Source organism: Alternaria dauci, chromosome 4, assembly GCF_042100115.1.
Source record: "Alternaria dauci strain A2016 chromosome 4, whole genome shotgun sequence".
NCBI classification, from domain to species: domain Eukaryota; kingdom Fungi; phylum Ascomycota; class Dothideomycetes; order Pleosporales; family Pleosporaceae; genus Alternaria; species Alternaria dauci.
In genome coordinates, this window is record NC_091275.1 from 256,669 (window position 1) to 282,102 (window position 25,434).

At 34.2% G+C, this 25,434-nt stretch overlaps 1 protein-coding gene across 1 annotated transcript; it reads right to left on the reverse strand.

Annotated features, from left to right (window-relative positions):
- Positions 1-18,840: 18,840 nt before the first annotated feature.
- Positions 18,841-19,798, reverse strand: ACET3X_004710 (uncharacterized protein). The gene has a single exon (XM_069451084.1). The coding sequence runs from the start codon at positions 19,707-19,709 to the stop codon at positions 18,873-18,875; it is 837 nt and encodes a 278-aa protein (XP_069306754.1). The 5' UTR covers positions 19,710-19,798; the 3' UTR covers positions 18,841-18,872.
- Between the last annotated feature and the right edge of the window lie 5,636 nt (positions 19,799-25,434).

Consider the following 25,434-nt stretch of genomic DNA (forward strand, 5'->3'; position numbering starts at 1 on the left):
GAACTAAGGATAAGGAAAGGAAAAGTAGTATAAGGTAGGAATTAACGCGCGACTAAATACTAAGCGCACTATAACCTATAGTAGTAGTAGGTTAAGTAGGTGGGGTATTATTATAAGGAGAAGTAGATATTATTATAAAGTGTATACAGATAGTAAGGACGCGAAGAAAGAGGTAGAGAATAGAGAGTAGAGTAAGTTTAAAGCGGCGAAGAAGAGTAGAAAGAAGAGATAAGGGTAGTAAGGAATAGATAGGCTAGTATTATTATTATAGAAAAAGACTCTAACTATTTACTATCTAAAGGCCTATTATAACTAAGGTAAAAGACCTACTTTTAAGGTAAGAGATAGTATAATACTAAAGTAATAGTAGGGTATATTATAAGAAATAAGTAAGTCTAAAAATATACTTAGGATATAGGAAATAACCTAGACTATATAGTATAAGGAACTAAGAATATATACTAAAATATAATTTAAGGCTAAAGAGCGCTTAACCTAAATAAAGGATAAACCTAACTAGATAGTTAGTAGAACCTAACTACTTAAGGGAGAACTATATCTAATTACCTTAGATATAACTTAGAAAAGATAGGATATCTAGAGAACTCTACTAGAACGTACCTAGAATAGAAAGAAATAAATCTAGAGTTCTAAGAACTACCTTAGGAAGTCTAGGAACTAGAATTAAAAAAGATAGAACTATAGCTTAGGAATAAATATCTATTAAGTAGCTATTACTAATCTTAAAGGTTAAAAACCTATTATAAATATAAGAATTACTTAGTCCTTTAGTCTACTCTATTTTCTAAACACTCTTTAGAAACTAGGTTTTAAAGAAGAAGGGACCTTTAATTTCTTAAGTAAGGGAGGGAGTAGTATAAATACTTTATAAAGAAGAAGTTTAGAAGTAATACTAATATCTTTAAAAGGAATAAGAAGTAAAATAAGATAGTTAAATATAGATTTCTATAAGAACTATAGCTAAAAGCCTATTAGGATAGTAATAATATAACTAGCTAACTACTTACTATTAAAACCTAGAGAAGTATATAATAAAGACTAGAAACTAGCACTATTACTACTAGACTTAGTAATAGAGGCGTCCTTAACTATAGTAATAGGCTTAATAATAAGAACTTTAGGCTAAAGAGTAGAATTAATTAACTCTATATAATAATAAAGACTCCTAATATTAATAAGATATTAGCTACTAGGAAGATACTTATAAAGAAAGGCCTTCTTATATATTTTAACCTACTCCTTTAGAGCGTTAATAGTTAGTTTATAAAGAGAGTGCTAAACTAAATAAGCCTTAGAAGAAGCTAAAGGAGCTAGAGTAAAAGACTTCTTATAAGGAGCCTTCTTCTTTATTAGTAACGGTGTTACTAGCTTTTAAGTAGTAGTGCGCTTAAGAGGAGTAGGTGTCTTATAGGTAGCCTTCTTAGGTGGCTTAGATAGAGTAATAACCTAGTTATTACCTAACTCCCTAGCTAAAGGCGGCTTAGTAAGAGCTAAATCCTTAGAGGTAATACTATTAGTATCTAAGCTAAGCTTAGGCTTAAAGTCACTAGCCTTACTTTTATTTAACTAGCTTAGATAAAGACTATAGCTAGTAGTAGACTTCTTACTAACCTAGCTAAAGGATAAGTAAGTAAATAGAGGTTTCTTAGAAGGTATTATAGCCTTACTAGCGCTAGTATAAGTAAGGAGAGGCGAAGCAGGAGTATTAAGGATATTAGAAGAAAGGATAGGGGAGAGTTAGCTAACACGAGTAATACTATAATAAATAAGAATATTACCTAGAAAAAGTTTAAATTAGTAAAATGTATAAAGAAGAAAAGAAGAGGCTATCTAAAAGATAATTAGGCACTTACGGTAGAAAGAATAGGTATCTAAGGCGCTACTACGAACGTAATTAATATAAATACTATTTTTATATAGCTTACTATTAATATACATAATAACGTAGATACTATAGACTTTAGCGTAATAGTTAGAGTTGCAGCGGCTATACGTATAACTAACATTATTAGGGTTATTAACGCCACTAATTATAATAGCGCCCTAATAAACGCTTAGTATTAAAGTCTTAATATTAGAATTAATAATAGTATACTTTATAGAGCTAGATAAGTAGAAGTATACGCTAATAGTCCTAAACTTAGGAAGAAGATTAAGTAACCTCTTAGAGTTAACCTAAAAGTCTAAAAACTTATTATTAAGGTAAATTGCGAATACTAGGAGCGAAGGTCTAAGGGTAAAACTAGTATACTTAAGTCTCTAGAAGTAGAGCTAAAGGGATCTAATCTAATTATAAGAGAGGACTTTATTAGTATTATTAATAACTATATAAGGTAGGATATTAGAAGGATATTTAGAAGGATAATAAATAGAATTTAAAACTTATAGTACTCTATAACCTTATTATAACTAGAATTAGAAGAAGGATAGGTAAAGAGCTTAAGATTAATAGGACTTCTACTACTAGGAACTACTCTCTTTAAAGGAGAGATAGGTTTAGCTTTACTAGCGTTAGGCTAGATAAGAGAAGGTATAGCCTAAAGGATATTTACTAGGTCTATAGGCGTAGGGGCAGAATTATAGGCGTCCTTATTATTATCCTACTTAAAGAGCTAGGTAATAGTAGCCTAATTAGCTGCGCTTACCTATTCTTACCCTAAGATAGCCCTAGTAATAATTAAGAAAGGCTTTATACGGCGGTAGTAGGACGGGCGAAGGGAGGGAGAATCTAAGATATTATAGTTTATAACTAAAGTATTCTTAGGTAGTATAGGTAGAACCCTAGATATTATAAAGATAGGATCTTAAATATTCTAGTTAAAGACTAAGCTATTAGAGTCTTACTCTCCTTAAGATTAGTTATTAAGATCTTAAATAAGTATAGCTAAGTAATATAGTAGAGAATTAGAATTAGAATTAGACTTAGTATTAGAGCCTAACACTAAAGCCCTCTTAGTTATAATAGTATCTATAGTAATAGCTAGTAGAAGTATATAAGTAAGTAGGGTAGAGGAATTAGGCGGCGTAGACGTAGTAGTAGATTACTCCTTAGGTAGCCTAGTATTATACTAAATATAAAAGCGCTTTAGCTTCTTAAGGGAGTTAATAGTAAGAAAAGATATTATAATAAAGGTATAGTAGAGTTAAGAGAAATAGTAAGAGAGTAATAAAGCTAATAAAGTAATATAAATAAAGTAATAAAGTAGTAGAGAGAAGGAAGAAGTAGAGTAAGTAGAAGTAAATAAAAGTAATATTATTATTATTTAGTATTTAGTTACTAGGTACTAAAAGGCCTTTAGTAATAAAAAGAGTTAAAGTAATATTAGGGTTTATAGAAAAAGTAAGTTCTATAGCTAGTACTAAAGGGTATTTAGAATATACCTAGGATATAAAAGGTGACCTATATAGTACTATTAAAGGAAGAGGAGGTATTCTAGATAGTGTAGAGGTTAGCTAAGTAGAGTAGAAAGAGAATTAGATAAAAAGAACGGTGGATAGCTATAGGAACTTAGTTAAATATAAAGCGACTTCTAATAAATCCTAAAGGACTATTAGAAGAAGAGGTAGTCTATCCTAAGAACTATAAAGGAAGAGGAAGGGAATAAGGACAGTATAGTAGGGAAGAATTAAAATTATAATAGGAATTAGGGGATATAGTAAAGGAAGGCATAGGATAGATAGTTAGTAAATTGTACTAGGAAGGAGGACTTTAGTATCTAGTTTAGGATTTATAGGTCTACTTATTAGGGTTACGTATAGGTTTTATTATATAGCGGTAAGTCTAAAAGTTATTCTAGTTAAAGAAGAGGAGGCCTTCTTCTTAAGTGAGGGAGGGATATAGTAGAGAAACTAGGGGAAGTGCGAGTAGTTAAAGAACTATTAGGCTTAGGGGTAGCGTAGGAAAAAGAGGCCCTATAGAAACTAGCTAAACGGTGTTTAGCTATAGAAAAATAACTATAACATATACTCCTTTTAATATTTCTATATCTACCTACTACATTAAGCACCTGTTCCTAATAGAGAATTAGTAACGAAATACTCTACTACACTAAGTTCTAATAACTAACTACTAATATAGGACTAAATAAGATTAGTCTTATTACCTCCCTTTATAACTCCCTATCCTATAAATTATAATAAGTAATAGTTAGGGAAGTATTACCTAATAACCTTAATAACTACGCTAATCTTATCTTTATATATAATAATAACCTTTACTTCTTACCTAACTACTTATACTACCCCTTAGCCACTTATCTTAATATAATAAAAATTAATACTTTAAATTACGCCCCTATTAGTACTACTAAATACTAGAAGAGAATTAAGGATAGTTACTACTTTAAGTATAACTAGAAGGGCTATATCTTAAGAGATTATAGTATTCCTCTTCTAACTTAGTATATCTAATTATATAGTATATATAATTATAACTATACTTAATCTACTAAATCTATTACTTTAGGATCTACTAGGTCTTTAAGGTCTAAGGGATAATACTCTTATAATTAATCTTAGAAAGAAAAGATATTATCCTAAGGATAAGTTACTCCTTAAGACTATATATTTATTAAATCTTTACTAAACTCTAGTCTAAGCTATAACCTAATACTTAGAAATACTATATTATAATATACTATATAGTTTAGTAAGGTAACGTAAAGAGTAATCTTAACGCCCTTATAGATACTAGAGCTATAAGTATTAGTTATATTTATAGAGATATTACGCGCCGCCTAAACCTTTATTAAGACTTACTACTTTATATTATTTACCCTACTAGATTTACTAGAACTATACTTAATAGTAGAGAAGTATCTTATACTATTACCTTAGAACTATAATATAATAACTATAATAAGTCTATATAACTCTTTATTATAAATACTAGTTAATATAAGTTAATTCTTAGCTAGCTATATATAAATAAGTATTAGGTAAACCTAGACTATACTAGTAAGAAACTAGTCTTTACTACTTAATAATACTTAGAATACTATCTTAAAGCTACTTAAACCCCTATCTTATCTCCTAATAGATAGTAGGGTAGTAATAGTAAGACTTATACCTAAACCCTAAAACTTAAATATACGCTATAATAATAGTATAACTACTAAGAAGTAAAGATAAACTACTAGCTAAATAAACCTATACCTAAACCTATTACTAATATAACCCCTAATAATACTCTATTAGGTAATAAGTAGTATAACTTATTAGAGCTATAGCTAGAACTTAATATCTACTATATAGGTACTACTCTATTTATAAGTCTAGTATATAGAAAAGGCTATAAAATCTATACTATTAGTATTACTAATATTAATAAGGTACTAGCTAAGAAGAAGTATACTAACCTACTTATAAAGGTTCTACCTAAATATTATTACTTAATAGATATCTTCTTATAAGAGAATTCTAATAAACTACCTATCTAATAGTTATTTAACTATAAGATTAAACTAATACTAAGTAAATAATATAGTTTTAGCCTACTATATAGTATATCCTAGAATAAGCTAAAGGGACTATAAAAACACCTTAAAGACTATCTACTAAAAGGATTTATTTATATAAACTCCTCTTTAGTTACTTTACTTATTATCTTTATTAAGAAACTTAGTAGTAGCCTATAGTTCTATATTAATTACTATACCCTAAATACTATTACTATTAAGAACTATTACTTAATCCTATTAATCTAAGAGACTCTAAGTTAACTAAGTAAGGCTAAGTACTATATAAAGCTTGATATTATTACTACCTTTAATTAACTCTAGATTACTAAGGGAGATAAGTAGTTAATAGCCTTCTATACTTAATATAGGCTATTTAAATACCTAGTAATACCTTTTAGGTTAGCTAACGTACTAAGTATATTCTAGTACTTTATTAATAATATACTATATCCTTTCCTAGATATCTTCTATACTATATACCTTAATAATATCCTAATATATAGTAAGAACCTTTAGGAATATAAGGAATATATATAATTTATCCTAAGCGCCCTCTAAGAAGTAGGACTCTAATTAAATATAAATAAGTATAAATTTTACTAAGCTAAAGTTATCTACCTTAGTAATATAGTTAGAGTAAATAGAATATAAATAGACTTAAAGAAAGTATAAGCTATTATAAACTAAGAGTACCTAAATAATATTAAGGATATTAGAGTATTTCTAAGGTTTATAAACTTTTATTAATAGTTTATAAATAGCTTCTTATATCTAGCTATACTATTTATAGCCCTAATAAAGAAAGAAACTAAGTTTCTCTTTAATAATAACTCCTAGAAGGCTTTTAATACTTTAAAGTATACCTTTACTACTACTCTAATACTATAATACTTTAACCTTAACCTCTTAATTATTATAGAAGTAGATACTTCTAACTATATTACTATAAGAGTACTCTCTTAAATAATACCTAATAGTACTCTATACTTAGTAGCTTATTACTTAAAAAGAATAAACTTAGTAGAAAATAACTATAAGATTTATAATAAGGAGCTACTTACTATTATTTATTACTTTAAATAATAGAGACCTAAACTAGAAAGTGCCTCCTTTCTAATTACTATACTTAGTAACTATAAAAACCTTTAGTACTTTATAACTATAAAGTAGCTAAGCTACTATTAGGTTTACTAGTCTAAATACCTTTCTTAATTCTAGTTTATAAATATATACTAACTTAGTAAGTATAGTAAGAAGCTTAATACTCTTACTTACTATTTATAAAACTAGCCTATATAAGAAGAAGTATAAGAAGCTTATAAGTAAATACTACTATATCCTAAGCTATTCTAGAACCCTCCTATAATTAAACTAGTTAAAACTAATAGATTTATCTAAAAGATTATTAATAAAGGATATTAGCTAATACTTAATAAGTACTTAAAAGATCTATTTATATATAAGACCTTATAGCTACTATATAATAGTACTTAATAATTAAAAACTATTACTTTAAGTAACTATAAAACCTATAATAGTTATCTCTACTATAAGAATAAGCTTATTATCCCTAATAATAATAAACTAAAAATTAAGATTCTCTAAGCTATTTAAAATACTCCCCCTAGTAGTTACTTAGGCTAAGGAAAAATACTTAAATTAATTTAATAAGAATACTACTAGCTCTAACTATTTAAGACTATCTAATACTATATATTTTATTATTATATTTATTATTACTCTAAAGTATTATAAGAGAAGTACTATAAGTTATTAAAGCTACTACCTATACTAGAATAATATTAAGTAGATATCTTTATTAACTTTATAGTTAAACTCCTTAAATTAGAAGGATATAAGAATATTATAGTAGTAGTAAACTACTTATCTAAGTACTATTACTTAATCTTATATAGTAAGATAGAAGTACTTAATATAGTATATATATTCCTTTATTATATCTAGTATAACTATAGCCTTCTTAGTATAATTATCTCTAATAGAAGTAAGTAGTTTATATTTACTTTCTATAATAAGCTATATAGCTAGCTAAAGGTTAACCTATACCTCTTAACTAACTATTATCCTAAAACTAATAAGTAATTTAAGAATACTAATATAGTAATAGAATAAGTTTTATATATATATTTAAATAATAAATATACTAGTAAAAGACGTAAGTATAACACTATTAAAAGACACTATAATAAATTATAGTAAAGGTTTATTTCCTAAATACTTATTTTTACTATATATAGCTATATATAGTTTAATAATAGATAGGTTAAAACTAAAGCCCTAAACTTTAGGTAGTTCTAGAGAGTTATAGTAGTATTAGGGAGAAGAGGAGTTAAAGTAAAAAAGGTGTTTTTTAGTTAATAACTATAGTTTATAGATTATATCTAAGTTTATAACTATAGTACTTAGGGCTATAGAAATATTTAAGTAACTATTAGCTCTCTAAATTTCTAATTCTTAACTTCTACTTTAATACTCTATCCTAAAGCTTACTACTAAAGAGAAATACCTTCTTTAATACTATACGCCTTATAATATATAACTATATTAAGGGCGTTAAGTAGCTATTCCTAGAGTTATAGACTATACTTAATATTAATATAAATATAAAGTACTAGTATACTAAAGATTAAATTAGCTTAAACTATAATAATCTTAAGCCTTATAGTATCTTAAGCCTCTTCTTAGACACCTACCTCTCCTCTTTTAACTTATTAGATAATACTACTAAGGAGTAATATAAAATTCTCTTCTATATAGATAGCCTATTTACTATAACTCTTATTTACCTAGGTAGTATTACTTTACTAGCTAGTACTAGGATAAATATAGAAGTAAGGTTATCTATTACTATAGAGTAGAACGTTTATATTAAGAAGCTAAGTAATATAATAGTAGCTATAGGTATACTTATAATAGAGTAAGAAGCGTATATTAAGATAGTTATAAGTAGGGACTATAATAGATAGCTAAAGTAGGTCCTTAGCTAGTTTATCCTTATCTTATAATTATATTAAGTAGGTATAGCTAATAATTATACGTATAGGGTAGGTATTAAAAAGGTAGTAGATAATTAATTTAATAATAATAATAATAATATAGGAGGCTTAGGATATAGTATAATAGGAGTTAGGTACGTAGTAGCTATAGAGGAGTTTAGGTAATAGTACTACTAATATATAAGCTTTATAGCTACTTAAAGGGAATTATAATTATAATTATAATTATAATTATAACTATAACTATAACTATAACTATAACTATAACTATAATTATAATAGTAGTAGTACTACTTATACTCTTAAAATATAATTACTATAATATAATAGAGCTTCTTAATCTCTAGGTAGTGTTAGTAGTAATTATAATAGTAGGGATATTAAGGTAGTATAGCTAGGTATAATATAGGTAGAGTAGATAGAGAGGTATTATAGGTAAAAAGAGACTTCTAAATACACTAGGATAGTTTAGGCTTAGTTTTAAAATTTCTTAGTAACGTAATATAAGATAATACTATAGGCCCTATCCCTAAGGCCTAGGGGGGTCTTATATATATATATATAAACTATTAATAAGATAACTAAGTATAGTAACTCTTTATAGTATAGTTTAAAGTTAATAATACTATATTAGAATCTATAGGAATCTCCTTAATAATAGCTTACTATAGTTAGAACCCTTAAATAGGCTTTAAGCTACTTATAAATAAGGTATACTTTACTTATTAGGTACTATAAGCCTAGGAAGTAAATATAATAATTAATAAAATATAAGATATTACTAAATTTATCTATAAAGAAATAACTTAGGTATAAGCTCTATAGTAAGAATATATAAATTATAAATAGCTACTTATACTAGCTTATATAGCTAGTAATAAAGTATAGCTAGATATATATAATATCTAAATAAAATAACTATTAAAGAAGCTTAATTAGAAGATCTTAGGACCTTATAGAATTACTAAAAAGGTCTCTTCTTATATATACTACCTTAACTTACCTAAATCTATAAAGATATACCCTATCTTTTATATATCTCTCCTTTATCTTATAGCTAAGAAGGATAAGTATATTCTTAACTAGAATATACTATTACCTAAACCTATTATTGTAAATAATAAATAATAAAGAATAATATTTTATTAATAGTATTAAAGGTCTCTACTTTAATAAGTATAGTAAGAGATATAAATACTATATAAAATAGATAAGTTATAATAAATTAACTTAGGAACTTACTTAGAATCTAAAAGATAGTATAGCTATAGCTACTTTCTATAGAAGATTTCTTAATATCTCTTAACTTATATACTTATAATTAATACTTACTAGAGCTTAAGAATAAGAGGGGGTACTATTATAGTAACTACTATAGTTACCTTAACACCTAATAATATTATAGAATCTAAGTTCTTTACTTAGTACCTAGATTCTATTAATTAACTTAGAAGAGCTTAAGTATTACGCTTAGGCCCTTATTTATAAATTCCTTACTACTCTTACTTAAACTTCTACTTCCTTATATAATATCTTATATTATACTATATATTATATATAGCTATAATTAATACTTCTTATAAGCCCTTAACTTATATACTTATAGCTTCTTATTAAATAATAAATATATTAGTAAAAGATATAAGTATAATACTATTAAAAGATACTATAATAAATTATAGTAAAGGTATATTTCCTAAATACTTAGTTTTACTATATATAGCTATATATATTTAATAATAGATAGGTTAAAGCTAAAGCCCTAAACTTTAGGTAGTTCTAGAAAGTTATAGTAATATTAAGGAGAAGAAGAGTTTAAGAGGAAAAAGAGTTTTTAAACTATAGTTTAAAGCTTATATCTAAGCTTATAACTATAGTACTTAAGAATAAAGAAATATTTAAGTAACTACTTAAATTTTCTTCTCTTAACTACTATACTTTAATATATTTAGTATATCTAGTAACTCTAATATAAAGGTTATTATATATAATATTATTATAAGTATAAAGTACTTAGTTTTAGAGAGCTTAGTAACTCTCTTAGTAACTATAGTAGCTACTATTAAGTAGTATAGTAAGTATAAAGTTATTATTAAGATTAACCCCCTTAAAAGTAACCTTAAGTATAAGTTCTAAACTTAGATTTAATCTCTTAGCCTATTATATAGGTTTACTAAAAAAGAATTTAACTATATACTTAGGGACCTAGTATTTATTACTAAGGTCCTCTTTATAAGTACTACTATTATACTAGCTAGTAAAGGTATAAATAAAGCTAATAAGTTATTTACTCTTCTTTAAGATATATAAGTCTAGTATATATATAATATATAGGTTACTAATACTATAATAACTAATAAGTAGTATAAGTACTTAAAGGAGGTCTATAATAAGGACTTTAAGGATTAACTACTATATATTATAAATATTATTAAGGAGCTAAGATAGGTATAAGTAGTAGATAATTAATTTAATAATATAGAAGGCTTAGGATATAATATAATAGGATTTAAGTATATAATAGTAATAGGTATAGTATAATAGCTATAATAGCTTTAATAGCTATAGTAGCTATAGTAGTAATATATAAAAGTACCACTACTAATATATAGGCTTTATAGCTACTTAAAAGGAATAATAATTATAATTATAATTATAACTATAACTATAACTATAATTACTATAATTATAATTATAATAATAACTATAACTATAATTACTATAATATAATAAAGCTTAATCTCTAGGTAGTATTAGTAGTAATTATAATAGTAAGGATATTAAGGTAGTATAGGGTATAATATAAAGGATAGATAGAAAGGTATTATAAGTAAAAAGAGACTTCTAAATATACTAGGATAGTTTAGGCTTAGTTTTAAAATTTCTTAATAATATAATATAAGATAATACTATAAGCCTTATCCCTAAGGCCTAGGGGGGCTTATAATTCTTATACTAGTTAGTATTTTAACTTAGTATTATAGCTTATACCTTATTTAATAGAGGACTAATAGGACTTATATAGTAGGCGCTTATATAACTATTTTCTTAATAACTCTAAGTAGTCTTTAAATAGTTTTAGTACTATAGCTAACTAAACTTACCTCTTTAGTCTTTAAAGAGCTTAATAGGCTTTTTCTTATTACTATAATATATATTCTTATAAAGGGTCTTATAAGTAGTAGGTCCTATACTTTAGTACTACTAAGGTATTATATAGGGCTTTTCTTTAGATAGTATCTTATTTATAGACTAAAGTCTACTAGCTACCTAATATATATTTAGCGCTAGTATTATATAAGGCTAGTTACGTATTAACTAAGTATCTTATAAAGCTATAGTCCTAGGCTAGTAATCTTATAATAGCTTATACTTAGTTATTATCTAAAAGCCTTTTAGGTAATAGAGTAATACTAATCTTATATAGAGGGTTAACCTACTTATATATAATAGAAGAGGTAGTTAAGGAGCTTAATACGCGTTATATTAATAGAGTCTTAGAGTAAGGCTCTACTAATTAAGATTAAATATAAAATATAAAGAGGCTATACTTAAGGAGCTATTATATAGGTATACTATTATTATATTTAATAAGGAAAGAAGCTAAGGAAAGCTATAGTCTAAAGGCTATTTAGGAGGTAGTAGCTTAGAGTATTATTTATCTAGCGCGTAAGTATAGAATCTAAGTAAGCTACTTACTACTTAGATTTTATAAGTAGTATACCCTCTATACGTAACTAAGATCCTATTAAGGAATAAGCTAATTAGGCTTTAGCCTATTATAAAGCTTTATATCTAACCTCCCTAACCTTCTTCTACTATATCTATATCTTCCTCTCCTTAATAGTCTCTTCTATAATAATATTACTAATATAGGTGTTAATCTAATCCCTCTTAGATACTCTACTATCTTAGAATATATAGTAGAACTCTAGTAATTACTTATCTAACTTATTATAGACTACCTTAAGTAGCTACTAAGTATATATAAGGCTAGTATATTATACACTTATAAATAAATTAATTAGTACTAGTTTAGTTAAGGTTTTTAGACTATAATAGAAGACTTCCTAAATAAAAATTTAGAGGAAATCTATAGTATTTATATATAGTATAACTTAATTATATATAGTAAGATACTTAAAGTAAGTTAGTATTAGTATAAATATTAGAAGTAGCTAGGTTTTTATATAACCCTCTTTTAGTTATAGTAAATATACTATATCCTCCTCCCTTTATAATATATTATAATTATATTACTAGCTAATACTAGTAATCCTAATTAGGCCTACTAAGGTTTAATAGGTGTCTTTTTAGTTACCTTTAGTAAATTTTTTTAACTCTAGTTTTTATATATAGATATTAGAGCTTTACTACTCTAAAATACTAATTAGTCTAGCGTTTAAACTATATTTTTACTTTATCTTTTTTATTTACTTTTATAATTAATAAGTAGAAGGATAGCTACTTTTTACTTTTTTAAAGTTCTATTTTAATAATACCCCCTTACTTATAGAAAATAAAAAACTATAAGTAGCTTACCCTTCTATATATAACGTCTTCTTTATAAGCTAGCGCGTTATACTATAAAGTAATCCTTAATATATATATTTTATATACTACTATTACTATAAGTATAAGCTTATTAACTATAGTATTATAAAGGTATATAAGATAAGAAACTTAATATCTTCTACCTATTAATACCTTAGTATAATAGGCGGAGGCCTAGGTAGGAGCTTTAGCTAGTTAGCCTTAGAGTTAGAATAGCTCTAGAGTTAGGATAGTTATCTATTATAGAATAGGTCTAAAGAGGGTAGGATCTCTTAGGTATTAAATAGTATTATATACCATAAGGAAGGTAAGGGTAAGAAAAGAAGCCTCTATATATATATTTATTCTCTATCTATACCTACTTTAGGTTCTTAGATAGGTAAGGCCTTATCTATAATATACTTTCTAATATACCTCTCCTACTATTATCTAGTAATATCTAATATTATATTATATTTTAGGGTAAAATACTTAGTAGAAGGAAAAGACGTATAGTTAGAAAAAACTAAGAAAGAAACCTAGTATAAATATACGAACTACTACTCTAGATATACTTATTACCTATATATATACCTTAGAATATCTCTATAAATTTAAATTTTAGTAAAGATATAACTAACTTATATAAATCTACTTTATAGATCTTATAGTACTCTAAACTCTACTAGTTATATATAGTTAATATATCTATATCTTAGATAATTTAAAATAAATCTATAGATCTAAGGTACGTTACTACTAATATTACGTAAAGATAGATAGTATTATTTAGTCTTAGTAACTTAATCTAATAAGTATAGTATCTATACGCGTAATACCTAGGTTTATATAATACCTACCTTTAATACTATAATACTATAACTTTAGTATAATATAACTCTACTAATATAGATCTAATTTAAGAAGTAATTAAAGAAATTAAATTATATAAGCTAGGAGATAATTTCTTATATATAAAAGTTACTACTAAGTTTAATATTAACTAGCGTACGCTTACTTAAAGATATTAGGGTAAAATAAGACCCTATAGTATTAGCTATTAATCCCTCTACCTATAATATAAACTTAAGCTTATATAATATATTATAATACTTACTAAATAACGTTTACTACCTATAAGGATAATAATATAGTAGTTTACTTTATCTTTAGCTAGAAAAGAGGTTTTAAAAAGCTAGGTTACCTACTTTATAAATAGGTATTTAGATAACCTTATTACTTAGTATAGTTAGGGGATAGACTAGTTATAGTATAAAGCTAATTTAAGGGCTAAGTATAGCTTATACTTTAAGCTTTTATATAAAAAGATAGTAGAGTATAACCTTATACTAACCTATATATTTAATATAGATAAGAAAGGATTTTAACTTAGAATACTTAGTAGAATAAAGTAGGTATTTAATAAGGTACTCTATAACTAAAAAAAAGTAACTTAGGCTCTTTAAGATAGCTTAACTAAGTAGATAACTATCTTAGCTTATATTTATTTAGATAGCTTAGTTCTAAGTCCTTTACTTATCTTTAAAGGAGCTAATAGAGCTATTTAATCTAGCTAGATAGATACTATTAAAGTAGGTAACTACTTAGTCTTTATTACCTTATCTCCCTCTAGTTAGAGTAATAATAATATTAGGTTAACTTAGCTTAAAGAAGTCTTTAAAAGAGAGACTAGAAGGTATACTTTAACTAGCTATTAATTACTACTCCTTAATAGCTATAGATCTTATATAATAATAGATTTTATTAATTATTACTATAATAATAAGATCCTATTAGCTATATTTCTATCTTATACTACCTATACACTTTAACTACTTAATATTAAGATATTTAAGCCTCTCTTAACTACTTATTTATCTAAACTAATAAACTTTCTTTAATTAAGCTATAGTTTACTTAATATTAGTAAAGGAGACTTCTTCTTACTCTTTTAGAGAGCTTAGAGTAGTACCTTTAAACCTCTACCTATTAAAAGATTATTTAAAGTAACTAGTATATACTTACCTAACTTAGATACTATACTTAAGAAGTTTACTAAAGAAGTATTAGATTTAGATAAAAGCTTAACTTCTATACTTAGTAGAGAAGACTAGCTTAAGATTAAGTCTATTATATACTATATAGTAAAAGATTAAAGTAATAAGGATATTAAGAAGCTTTAATAAAGTTTATACTATATTATAGCTTAAAATAGTATCCTCTAAAGAGAGATTAGGGGCCTTAGGGAGTCTTTAGCTATTAAAAAAAGGTATAATAATAAGTCCTATACCTTATAGCTTAAGAGTACTTAGGGGTATTATAGAGGAGCTATTTTTTAGTTACCTAAGCGTGTTTAATAAGCTTAGGATAATAAAGTATTATAATAATAATAAGCTATATAATAATAACTTTAAAAAGTAGAGAGGAGATAGCTAAAGGAGTAAACCTACTATTATAAGCTTTAATTACTTAAGGTAAGGCGTATTAAATAAGAGAGATATTAGGAGGTATAAAAGAAAGAGTTAGCTAAAAAGATAACTAAAAAGTAATATTAGAAAGCGCTTTATAACTCTTAAAAAGCTATATAACTATCCTAAAAGAGTAAGTATAAAGCCTTATAAGCTCCTAAGATAGCTATAAAGTGTTAGAAGTATATTAGTAATACTATAGCTTTTATATAAGCCTTAGTAGTTATACTAGTAGCTCTACCCTAAAGAACTAAAATATAGTTAATCTACACCCCTAAAAAATATTCTAAGTAAGCTAAAACTTCTATAAGGCTATATATAGTATAAATCTAGCTTTATATAACTTTATTATAATTTTTAGTAGTATTATAGCTTCTTTTCTTATAAGGTTATAGTGTTATTACCTAGGCATTACGCGAACCTAGGCATTACGCGCACAGACACTGTAGCATGTTCAATAAGAGAACGCGCGTTTCCGAGCTTGCTTAGCGCCTTCGCCTTCGTCAGGCAGCGACGCCGCTTTACACGACAGACCAGGGGAACGATCGACGGCCGAGGTCGTGCCACACACGGCATCGGCATCGAGCGGCATGTTACTCCAATAAATCGTGGCCCTTCTTAGCCTTGGCGGCCGAGAAATTTGCTCAAGCCATCGTGATTACGAGTAGGCGAGGGCTTGTCCCATTCGTGTTCTTATTCGTGGGTGCAGCTTGCGCTGCAACAATACTCTACGGTAGTGGCAGTTCGGATCAATCATGTTACTCTCAACCTGTGACCAACAACGACACGACCGGGGCCTGCGAAAATGATGCTCCTATCAGCAACACCTCAGTCCTACTACTGGGCTAATGCTCGCCCGAACTTTGTTCAAATTTCCCAACCCCCGTCCGTACGCCCCTGATAACTCTCTTAACCTTTCTTCCTGTCGTCTCCATTACGTAGTTCTCGGATGCTGTTTGTCCCTGCCTGCTTGCTGTGTTGCCATTTCCATCATCATGAATCGTGACTGCACACCAACCATCCTGGCCAGCTTCGATCTGCATGTAGATCGCTACAGCCAGGCCCCGATATGTAGTCGATGCAAGTATGCTCTCTCCATTGCGAGCGCCCAGGTCATGACCCACCTCGCTAGGAAACACAGAGTCTCTAAGGAGCTCCGCAAGGGGCTCACGCAATATCTGCGGCAGCACTCTCGAAAATTCAAGGACCCCTGTCCGCACAGATCAACTTCACACCTAGAGCTCCAGGTTCACGAAGGCTGTGCTTGCCACAAGTGCGAGTTCTTTACTACTAGCTTGAAGCAGTTGGTCAGCCATCTTAGCAGACTCTATCTGCGCGAACATGCTTCTAAAAAGAGGACCGACGACCCACTCAGGTATGGCGACACGGAACACCCTGTTGTTGCGCCATTTTTCTCTTTAGCACCCCTATCTAGTGGTCTGTAACCTGTGGTCTGCGGAAGCAGCCTGTTCTTTTGGGTATTTCCCCTTTGTCGCGTTGCTGTTTACGCAAATGTCCCTTGTTAGATCAATAGCTGATGCGAACTGTCGCCCTGAATATGTTAAAGAACATCTTGCGAGAAATGATCTGATAAACGAGCCAGAGCTAGGCATCATCTGTCGTTCTTGTAAATTCTCTACTAGCAATATCCTGAATGCCGTTGCAAACAACCTTACCCTGACCAGAATGTGCCCCGATAAACTACAAAAGAGCCGAGGTGCCCATTGCGCTTGTACAAATTCTAGGACCAGAAACCTTGCGTCTCCGCCCAGATGGATCAACTCTGCACCCGCACCTCCAAGTGCAGTCCGGCACACGCCTGCACACGCTGCTCTTTAGAGATCGCTAGCCATAAAGTACTGAGTCGCCACTTGTCTAGAAACCAGAAAACCATGGAGTAAAGCGAAAGCTCCTAACAAGGCTTCATCACCATGTGGTCGGCGGTCGTGCATGCTCCTTGCGAGCTAGCCAGCGTTTGGCATCAGTCGATTCTCAACACGCCACGCTCTATTTCGAATCGTCGGGGATATGCACACAGCGCTCGCACCTAGATACTCCATTAGCTGGGCGTGTTAGCTTCATGAGCTCTGGATCGACCGCCATTACACCTGATGTCCTCTCGTTGACCCCCGGATTATCCACGCTGTGCTGACATACGGGCAGCCGAGCGCTTAGGCTACGACAAGGCTTGGTGTTGAAAGGCCACAAGGCCGAGGTCACAGCTCGCATCCTTATCTCGCAGCGATGACTCTTTGTTCTCAAAACGTTTTCCACTCGTGACGAAACCAGATGGCGCGTCCGCTGCGCCGTGAAGATTACACAGGAGGGTGGGTGTGTGTGCTGCCTATTGAATGGACAGCCATGCAGAAGATGCTCGATGAGGAACACCCTGATCTCGAGCGCGACCCCGCCGACAGCGACAAGAACCTGTACGCCCTCGGCTCGATCGATGACCACAATATTATTATCATGTGCCTGCCATACCTCCATGTGAACCCTCACATTCGCAGTGAAAATAGGCTTTGGCTCCACTTTTACCTTTATAGTTGCCCCATAGGGAGACACCAAGACTGCTAGTTCCAATTTCATGCTGAATTGACCGAACCTGGCTAGGGCCTGACGATCATTCTCATCTTCGACTACCATTTCATCTCTGTCGTATACATAGAAGATGGTGTTTTAGAGACGTACAATCACTAGTTTGCGCTGTGTGTTGCTCATTGTCCCGTTCACAATCTCACAAGAGTACTTATTCCACTCTCCAAGGGCATGCACGCTGAAGCCCGCATAGTGCATTATAAGCTTTATCCAGCAAGTTGTTGTTGTCAAGAGCGAGCACTCAAATTCGTTCTGACTTGTATCACTAGTGGCAGTCTAGATTCAAGCAGAGTTCATCTGCTCGATTTCACATCTCCTAAGGTATGGCTACCTATTCTGGAGTGCTTGCAAAAAGTGTCATAGTATACAACATCACCACTCCCTCATTATGAGCTTTCGTGATTTGAGCGCAGTAACAGCTCGTGAAAGTCGTCTGGCGCATCGGTTGCTTAGTGTAGCTTGAGGGATCTTTAGATCGCAGCAGCACGTCGCTGGTAGATATTCGCGTCTTGTTTGGGCTTCTGAAGGGCAAGCTGTAAATAAAATTCTTTTGACGCATATAAACGGCGTGGTCGGGCAAACATCGGTATAGAGGTAGAAGTTTGGTAGGGGCTTGGCAAAAGTGACCAAATCACCTATTGATCGACTTACCTGTGATGTATTTTACATCTACGTTACAAAAGTAGATGTAGAACAAGACCTATAGAGCATCTATAGAACTAGTGTTCAATTCTTTGTTCTCGATCCCACTCTACTATTTACATAACCCAAGATTCTTAGTTGATAACTACAGTCTTACCAGGCTCGAGCCAGCGGACCTTCGATAGTATGCCTTCATTCTCAAATTCATTTTCAAGGTCCTTCTTGTGCTGGGTAAAATGATCCCAGGATTCAAAGTGCATAGGCACAAGTACATCAGCTTTGATGTCGCGGAAGAGATGGGCAGCTTGGCGGCCATCCATAGTGATCTGAAGAGAATCTCCTGGCTGACCTGGCTGACCTTCACAATCGACGTTGTAGAAGGTCGCTTTACCGAGGTTCATCAGTGCGACCGCGATGTGATATTTCTCGGACATCTTGGCGAGAGCCTCCACATAAACAGTATCTCCGGAGAAGTATATTGCGTTAGGTCGACCATCCGGGGCAATACCAAAACTATCAGTATGAAGGATGAATCCAACGCACTCGTGGCCTGGCCAGTGCTTGCATGGCGTAGCAGTGATGTTGAAGGTGGTGCCTGCGATGTTGACCTTCTTCTCCTCCCAATCACTGAACCCGAGAACACTAGGTCGTGGAGCAAGGTTCTTTGCACCGTCATTCGTAGTGACAACACGACGACCATCCAGCAGCTGTCGTCCGAGCTCATCGAGATTGTCGGGATGGTTCTCGTGGCTTAGAAGAACGGCATCGATGTGTGGAAGCTCGTTCATTTTCAGGGCCGGGTCAGCGTGAACCTTGAGAGGCGCCCCTTCGTGCACAGTTGGCCACTCGCTGCCAACAGGGGAGAAGAACGGATCGGTGAGAAATGTGATGCCATCGATAGTGAGGATTGCCGTAGCAGTCCCAATATGGGTAATGCTGACCTTGTTTAGGAACGTAATAGAGATAGCCATCGTCGTAAATCTGTATTATGATATCGAAGGACAAGACTATAAAGGGTCAAGAGATAAATCTTTAGGAATTCTTTGCTGACTTCGAATGAATGATTGCGGCTTCCGGACTTATAGTAAGCTCTGCCGCTATATAGAAGAACTATCACTTCGGGCTCCTGATAGGAAGACAAATAGTTGACAAATGCAATGAAACAAATTAGTCAGCTAGCAAAAATCCACTGCACAGTCTAATGGTGATTATTTGAGGTGGAAAGAACAATATGGTTAGAGCATTCCGCAAGGGTGAGGCTTGCGCTAAACCCGGAACGGTCGCAAAAGCCGACCCACCCTGAGTGCTCCGATTGGACACATGGTCTGCTGTACCATCACTTTGCTTACAGATGCAGTTCACTTTCCGGAATTACAAATACGGTGGAGTTAATTGGTTTTTTTTCCCTGATCCGCTGTTAGTACTAGATTCGGCTTTTGACTCTGTATTCGATCTAGTGCCCTGATGTCCTAAGATGCATGTGAGAGAGTGGACTGCCGTAATAATCCTTGATCTATAGTTCTACTAATAGCTCGCATGTTATAAAGGTTGCATTCAAATTTCGAATGTGTGTATTCACAGCTTAATCTACCTTTAACTAACACACAATTAAAGCTGTAAGTTGCGGGTTCTTCGAGAGCTACAAGACTCAGACTTGAGAGTGATGGAGAATCAGGAGGAAGCAACGTCAACACCTAACGGTCGGTCTTCATCAGGTCACAACGTTCCGGATTTTACAGCTGCATTGAGTCTTTCTCTAAGCAATGCGCTCCCTGAGGATGATTTGACCGCTTACTCACCTCCGGAAGGAGGTCTGGCTGCCTGGATGGCTGGTAAGTCCGCGAATATTGGACATCGCAACTTTTCACTAACCCGTTGCCCTAAAGTCCTGGCCTGCTTCCTCGTCATCATGAACACATGGTATGTCATCACCTTGAACAATCACTCTTATGAAGCTTATACGTTCTTAAAGGGGTATGATCATCTCGTTCGGCATCTTTCAGACCTACTACGTCTCGACTCTACAGCAGGCACGTTCGGACATCGCATGGGTTGGGTCGATTGCGGTTTTCCTCCTCTTCTTTATGGGCATCGTCAGCGGTCGCCTCACGGATGCAGGATATCTGCGTGTAACCACAGTTACTGGTGCAGTCTTTGTCGTCCTTGGAACCTTTATGACGTCCCTCACAGAAAACTACTGGCAGATCGTGCTGGCGCAGGGAGTCTGCACTGGTTTGGGCAACGGACTTCTCTTGACGCCTATGATGACTCTCATTACTACATACTTCCGAAGACGACTTCCACTCGTCATGGGACTAGCAGCCTGCGGCAGTGTGACAGGAGGTCTGGTCTACCCAAGCATGGCAAGAACACTGTTGTCAACAATTGGCTTCGGATGGACTTTAAGAGCAATGGGGTTCTTACAGCTGGGGACGTTTGCGATTGCTCTGACATGCAGCAAGCCAAAGCATTATCCTACAAAGCCAGCGCCACTACTTGACTGGGGTATATTCAAGGAGCCTGTGTTTACTTTGTATCTTATCGGGTCTTTCTTGGTCAGTTTTGATTCGCCTACCCTTTTTTGGGGAAACTTGTCTAGAATGGTTGCTTACAACGTTGCAGACTTATCTGGGCGTCTTTTTCCCGTTCTTCTTTCTCAGCTCATACGCCCGCGAGAAGCGCGGAATGTCTTACAGCCAATCACTCAATCTGACGCTTACTCTGAACGGCATCGGGTTTGTTGGCCGCTTGCTTCCTAGTCTCTTGGCTAGGTACGTTGGCACAATGAACGTGTTTATAGCATTCGTGCTCGCGTCTGCACTATGCATGTTCACTTGGATACCAGTACACTCCACACCTGGGTTGTACATATGGACGACGTTCTACAGTCTCTCTGTCGGCGGCGTTCAGTCCCTGTTCTTGGCAGTAGTCGCCGTTATCAATTCTGATTCGTCCAAAATTGGAGCGCGACTTGGTATTGTATCTGCTGCCGTTGGGATTGGCGCATTGATTGGATCCCCAGTTTCTGGTGCGATTATAGCTTCGAACGCTGGCTCGTACGCCGGAGCCCAGGCATTCTCAGGGAGTGCTTTGGTTGTGGGGAGTTTCGTCGTATTCGCTGCACGGGAAGTGAAGAGGCGACAGGATCATAATAGGTTCTTAACAAAGATGTAAAAAGCTGCGTTTGCGTAAAAATAATCCCACTACATACTTGATCCTCTGAACGTCACTTTCTGTTCTGCGTACAGTTTATTGCAGGTAATACAAAGGATTCTCTCCTTGACGAGGGTGGACAAGGTTAAAGGCTAACGATGTCCTCTAGCAGGAAGCAGAGCACTTGGCGTCTGACTCAAAGCATCACAACACGACCCATCACCAAGCTGACAACATGTTAAAGCGCGCACACTCTAGGAGCAGCGCTGCCAAGATTGATGCGCAAGAGTGTGCGCTGCCTCTTACGCGCCAAGTTCTTAAAGCGCATACCCTCAGCATGTGCTCACAGTACTCGCAGCCAGCAAAGCTCGCCTCAGATCCGGGTAGCTCCACTTCAACACGGAGCGTGTGGGAGCGCCCCACGAGAGTGTGAAGGTCGCTTTTCGGGCTCCTGGGAGGCCTACTGTATCGCGATAATCATTGGTTTCGAGCTTTGGGGAACTCGAGGTCGATACCCCACGCCAACTGCCAGCCCATCTCAAGAGTCACCTCGACATCGGCAGGTTCCTGGGAGGATCGCCCAAAGTTCTTGTCTCGATCAAAGCCATATGCCTTTCGTCGTTCACAACTGAGAATGCTTCCGCTTCTGGCGAGGTACCCATCGTACTCTCGAAAGACCTCAAACTGACCCGGATAGATTCTCTCCTTGAGTTTGCGTTGCATCTGGCCTACCGTCGCTTGACGATTGACGCATGGTCACTTTCGAATCCGCTGACCGTCCGTTTTGTACACGTAACATGCCGTCTTAGGGGTGCCTCCATTATTCATCACTTGTTGAGAGATTGATCAAACTTAGTTCTGAAAGTTCCAGGTCCTTGTGTTTAAGTCTGGCATACGCGTGATGTTACCTTGAAAACCGGCCGAGCCTTCGTAGTCGTAGGTCTCTTTTTGCGATCCTATCGTCTTCTAAGTCAATCTGTTGTCGTACTTGCCCGGTTCTAGCTGGCTTGGAGACTTGTTTCTACATTGTTCTGTGCAGCCTGGGTGAGAAGGATCTGTGCCTTCGTGCTTTATGGAAAGCAGATCGTCGGTACTATCGTATGTATACATCTCAAAGTACCGGCCTGTTGAATTGTCATCTCTAGGCTGATTCAACTGCGCCTTGCCCGAGTTTTCGGGTGACGGTAGTATGGGAGCACTCGGCGCGCCTGTGGCCTGTCCCAGGTGTTTCCGCCCTGACGCCTTGATGAGTCGATAGCAGGCATCGTAGGTATAATTAGTTATTGAATACACTCGCTGATTCTGAAAGTAAATGGTCTGCTGCGCATTATCTTTCATGCGCGTCATGTTTCTTATCGCATCGTTGTAATGGAATAGATTCTGCAACCCCTCAGCACTACGTTTTCTCAGGATTTTGATGAGACTAGATGTTTCGGCATCATATTTGAATGTATTCGTGGTTTGGTTGCCCTATTGAACTTCTGTTCCTGGTCCCCTGGCGTCGTATGAGATTTGGTTGACAATAGGCTGCCACACCAACTGCCCGTCCGCTTTCGTTTCTCTCAGGTTGACTGTCGGCCGACTCAAGACACTGGTTTCGTTGTACTCGTACCTCGTGGTGCTGAGATCTGGACCCCTCGCTTCTGTCTGCCTGTTCGTAGCATCATACGTGGTCTTTGTATACAGCTGCATGCAGTGAAGCCAGGTGTTTGGGGAATACACCTTTACCGCGATTTATCACAGCGTCATTCAACAGTGTTGTGCTTGCGTCTTTTTCCAGCACGTTTATCATTTGAACACGTGGTCTTTGACGCATACACAGGCTCCTCGAGAGCAACGTCTGTCGACCAATTCAGAGTGGTCTTTTAGTCTTTGGCAACCTGGCGTCGGACCACCACAGTGTTGCTTCTGAAGTCTAATCCCGCGTTGACTACTACGCCGGCTTGGTCGAAAAGATGGACAAGATTTCCGCGTTGCTTGTGCAAAGCTGCGTCTGGAAGTCTCTCGCCACAAACAGACTTCTTAACCATAATCTACGTTGAACCGAACTTGATCAGGTACGTGGATACGGGACGATGCAACTTGTCGTGAGCTTTTCTGGTCCTTCGACCACGAATGTCCCACCGGAACAGCTCTTTTCCCATGCCGTTGGAAAGAACCCACCGCTCTCCGGCTTCCATGAACGATCTGTGCGTCTGAAATGGAGATAGGGTTTCCTTCAGTGTCTTGTTCGGTCCTTGGTCGGTAAGTTCCGTTGCTTCCATTGTTTTGAATCCCAAGAGACGTTCGCCCCAAACTGACCAGATGAGCTTCGCGTGGAGTATTTGCATGTGTCAGAACCTTGATTGCAGCACCATGCGCCCCGGGACCCCTTCGGCCGTTCTTGCGAGCGTCGTACCATGTCGAGAGATATTCGGTTTGGGAAAGTAGCTGTAGAATCGTCCCAATATCTTGGTCGGTAGACGGATCGCTGATCCCTACAGTATCATTGGCATCAAACGTAATTTGTTTCCAAGGTGTAAAGACCAATTTCTCCTATGTGCGGTTTAGGTCAATCGTCGCAACAATGCGGAGATTGGATCAAAGAGCAAGGTGGAGCTAACATCGACCTTGTGGTCAAACTTGAAGTCGTGTTTAGTATCGAAGAAAGGCTCAAAGCACTTCACTGTTCTGCGCTTGTTGTGGAGCACCTTTCATCCAGACCTAACCCAGCGGATCGGCGCACCCGTACCAGACGACAGCGTGGGGTCGGGCTCGGTCTAATCCTTTTTCTAAATCTCTCAATTGAATCCGTCCGAGCAAGCGAACGTAATCTGAGTCGTCAAGGGAACAGCCAGAGGGCTTACCAATAGATAATGTTAACACATATATAGATACATATATAGTTCCTTAGCTATAGTGGCGATAGTGTTCAAGTAGTTATAAGTCGCTCATCGTCTATAGGTCATAGCCGTACTATAGGTAGGATAAGGTATACCGTAGAACTGCCTCGCGGTGCCGTAAGTCAGAGGTGAGGATAGCATATATGATATCTATAGGGCTTGACCAGTGGTTCTCTCTAGTAATAGTAGCATTGAAAGAAGTCCGCTTTCCATTTGTCTTGTTGGCCAGCCACTACTGACACGGATGATATATCATCCTTAAGGTGGTAATAGCGAGGAATGAGGCGGTCAGGTCACCCTAGGAGTTTCCGAAGAACTAATCGATTTTTTCCCTAATAGCTGTAGCTTAGAAACCTACAAGCGTATGGCTTAACGACTCCGAGGTCTTTCCTATAGAAGCTATTCCCACGACGTTAGCGAATTCGTCGAATGCGCATTGCGAGCTATTGCTATTACTATCAATAATCAAGAAAGGTGATGATTCCCGATAGTCATTCTGAATGTGACTTTCGTTATCAAACGCATCGAGTGTCCTAATCAATAAAGACTGTAACCGTCCAAATCGACGCTGTTACTGCTACCAGCCAGATCCGTGTACCTACGGACACCAAGAAAGTGACCCCTAGCCAACTAAAGCTCGTCTTAGGGTGATGCATCAGGG

What these genes read in the sequence shown, in the direction of transcription:
- ACET3X_004710 (XM_069451084.1), bottom strand. Translation starts at nt 19,709, where the DNA reads ATGGCTATCTCTATTACGTTCCTAAACAAGGTCAGCATTACCCATATT.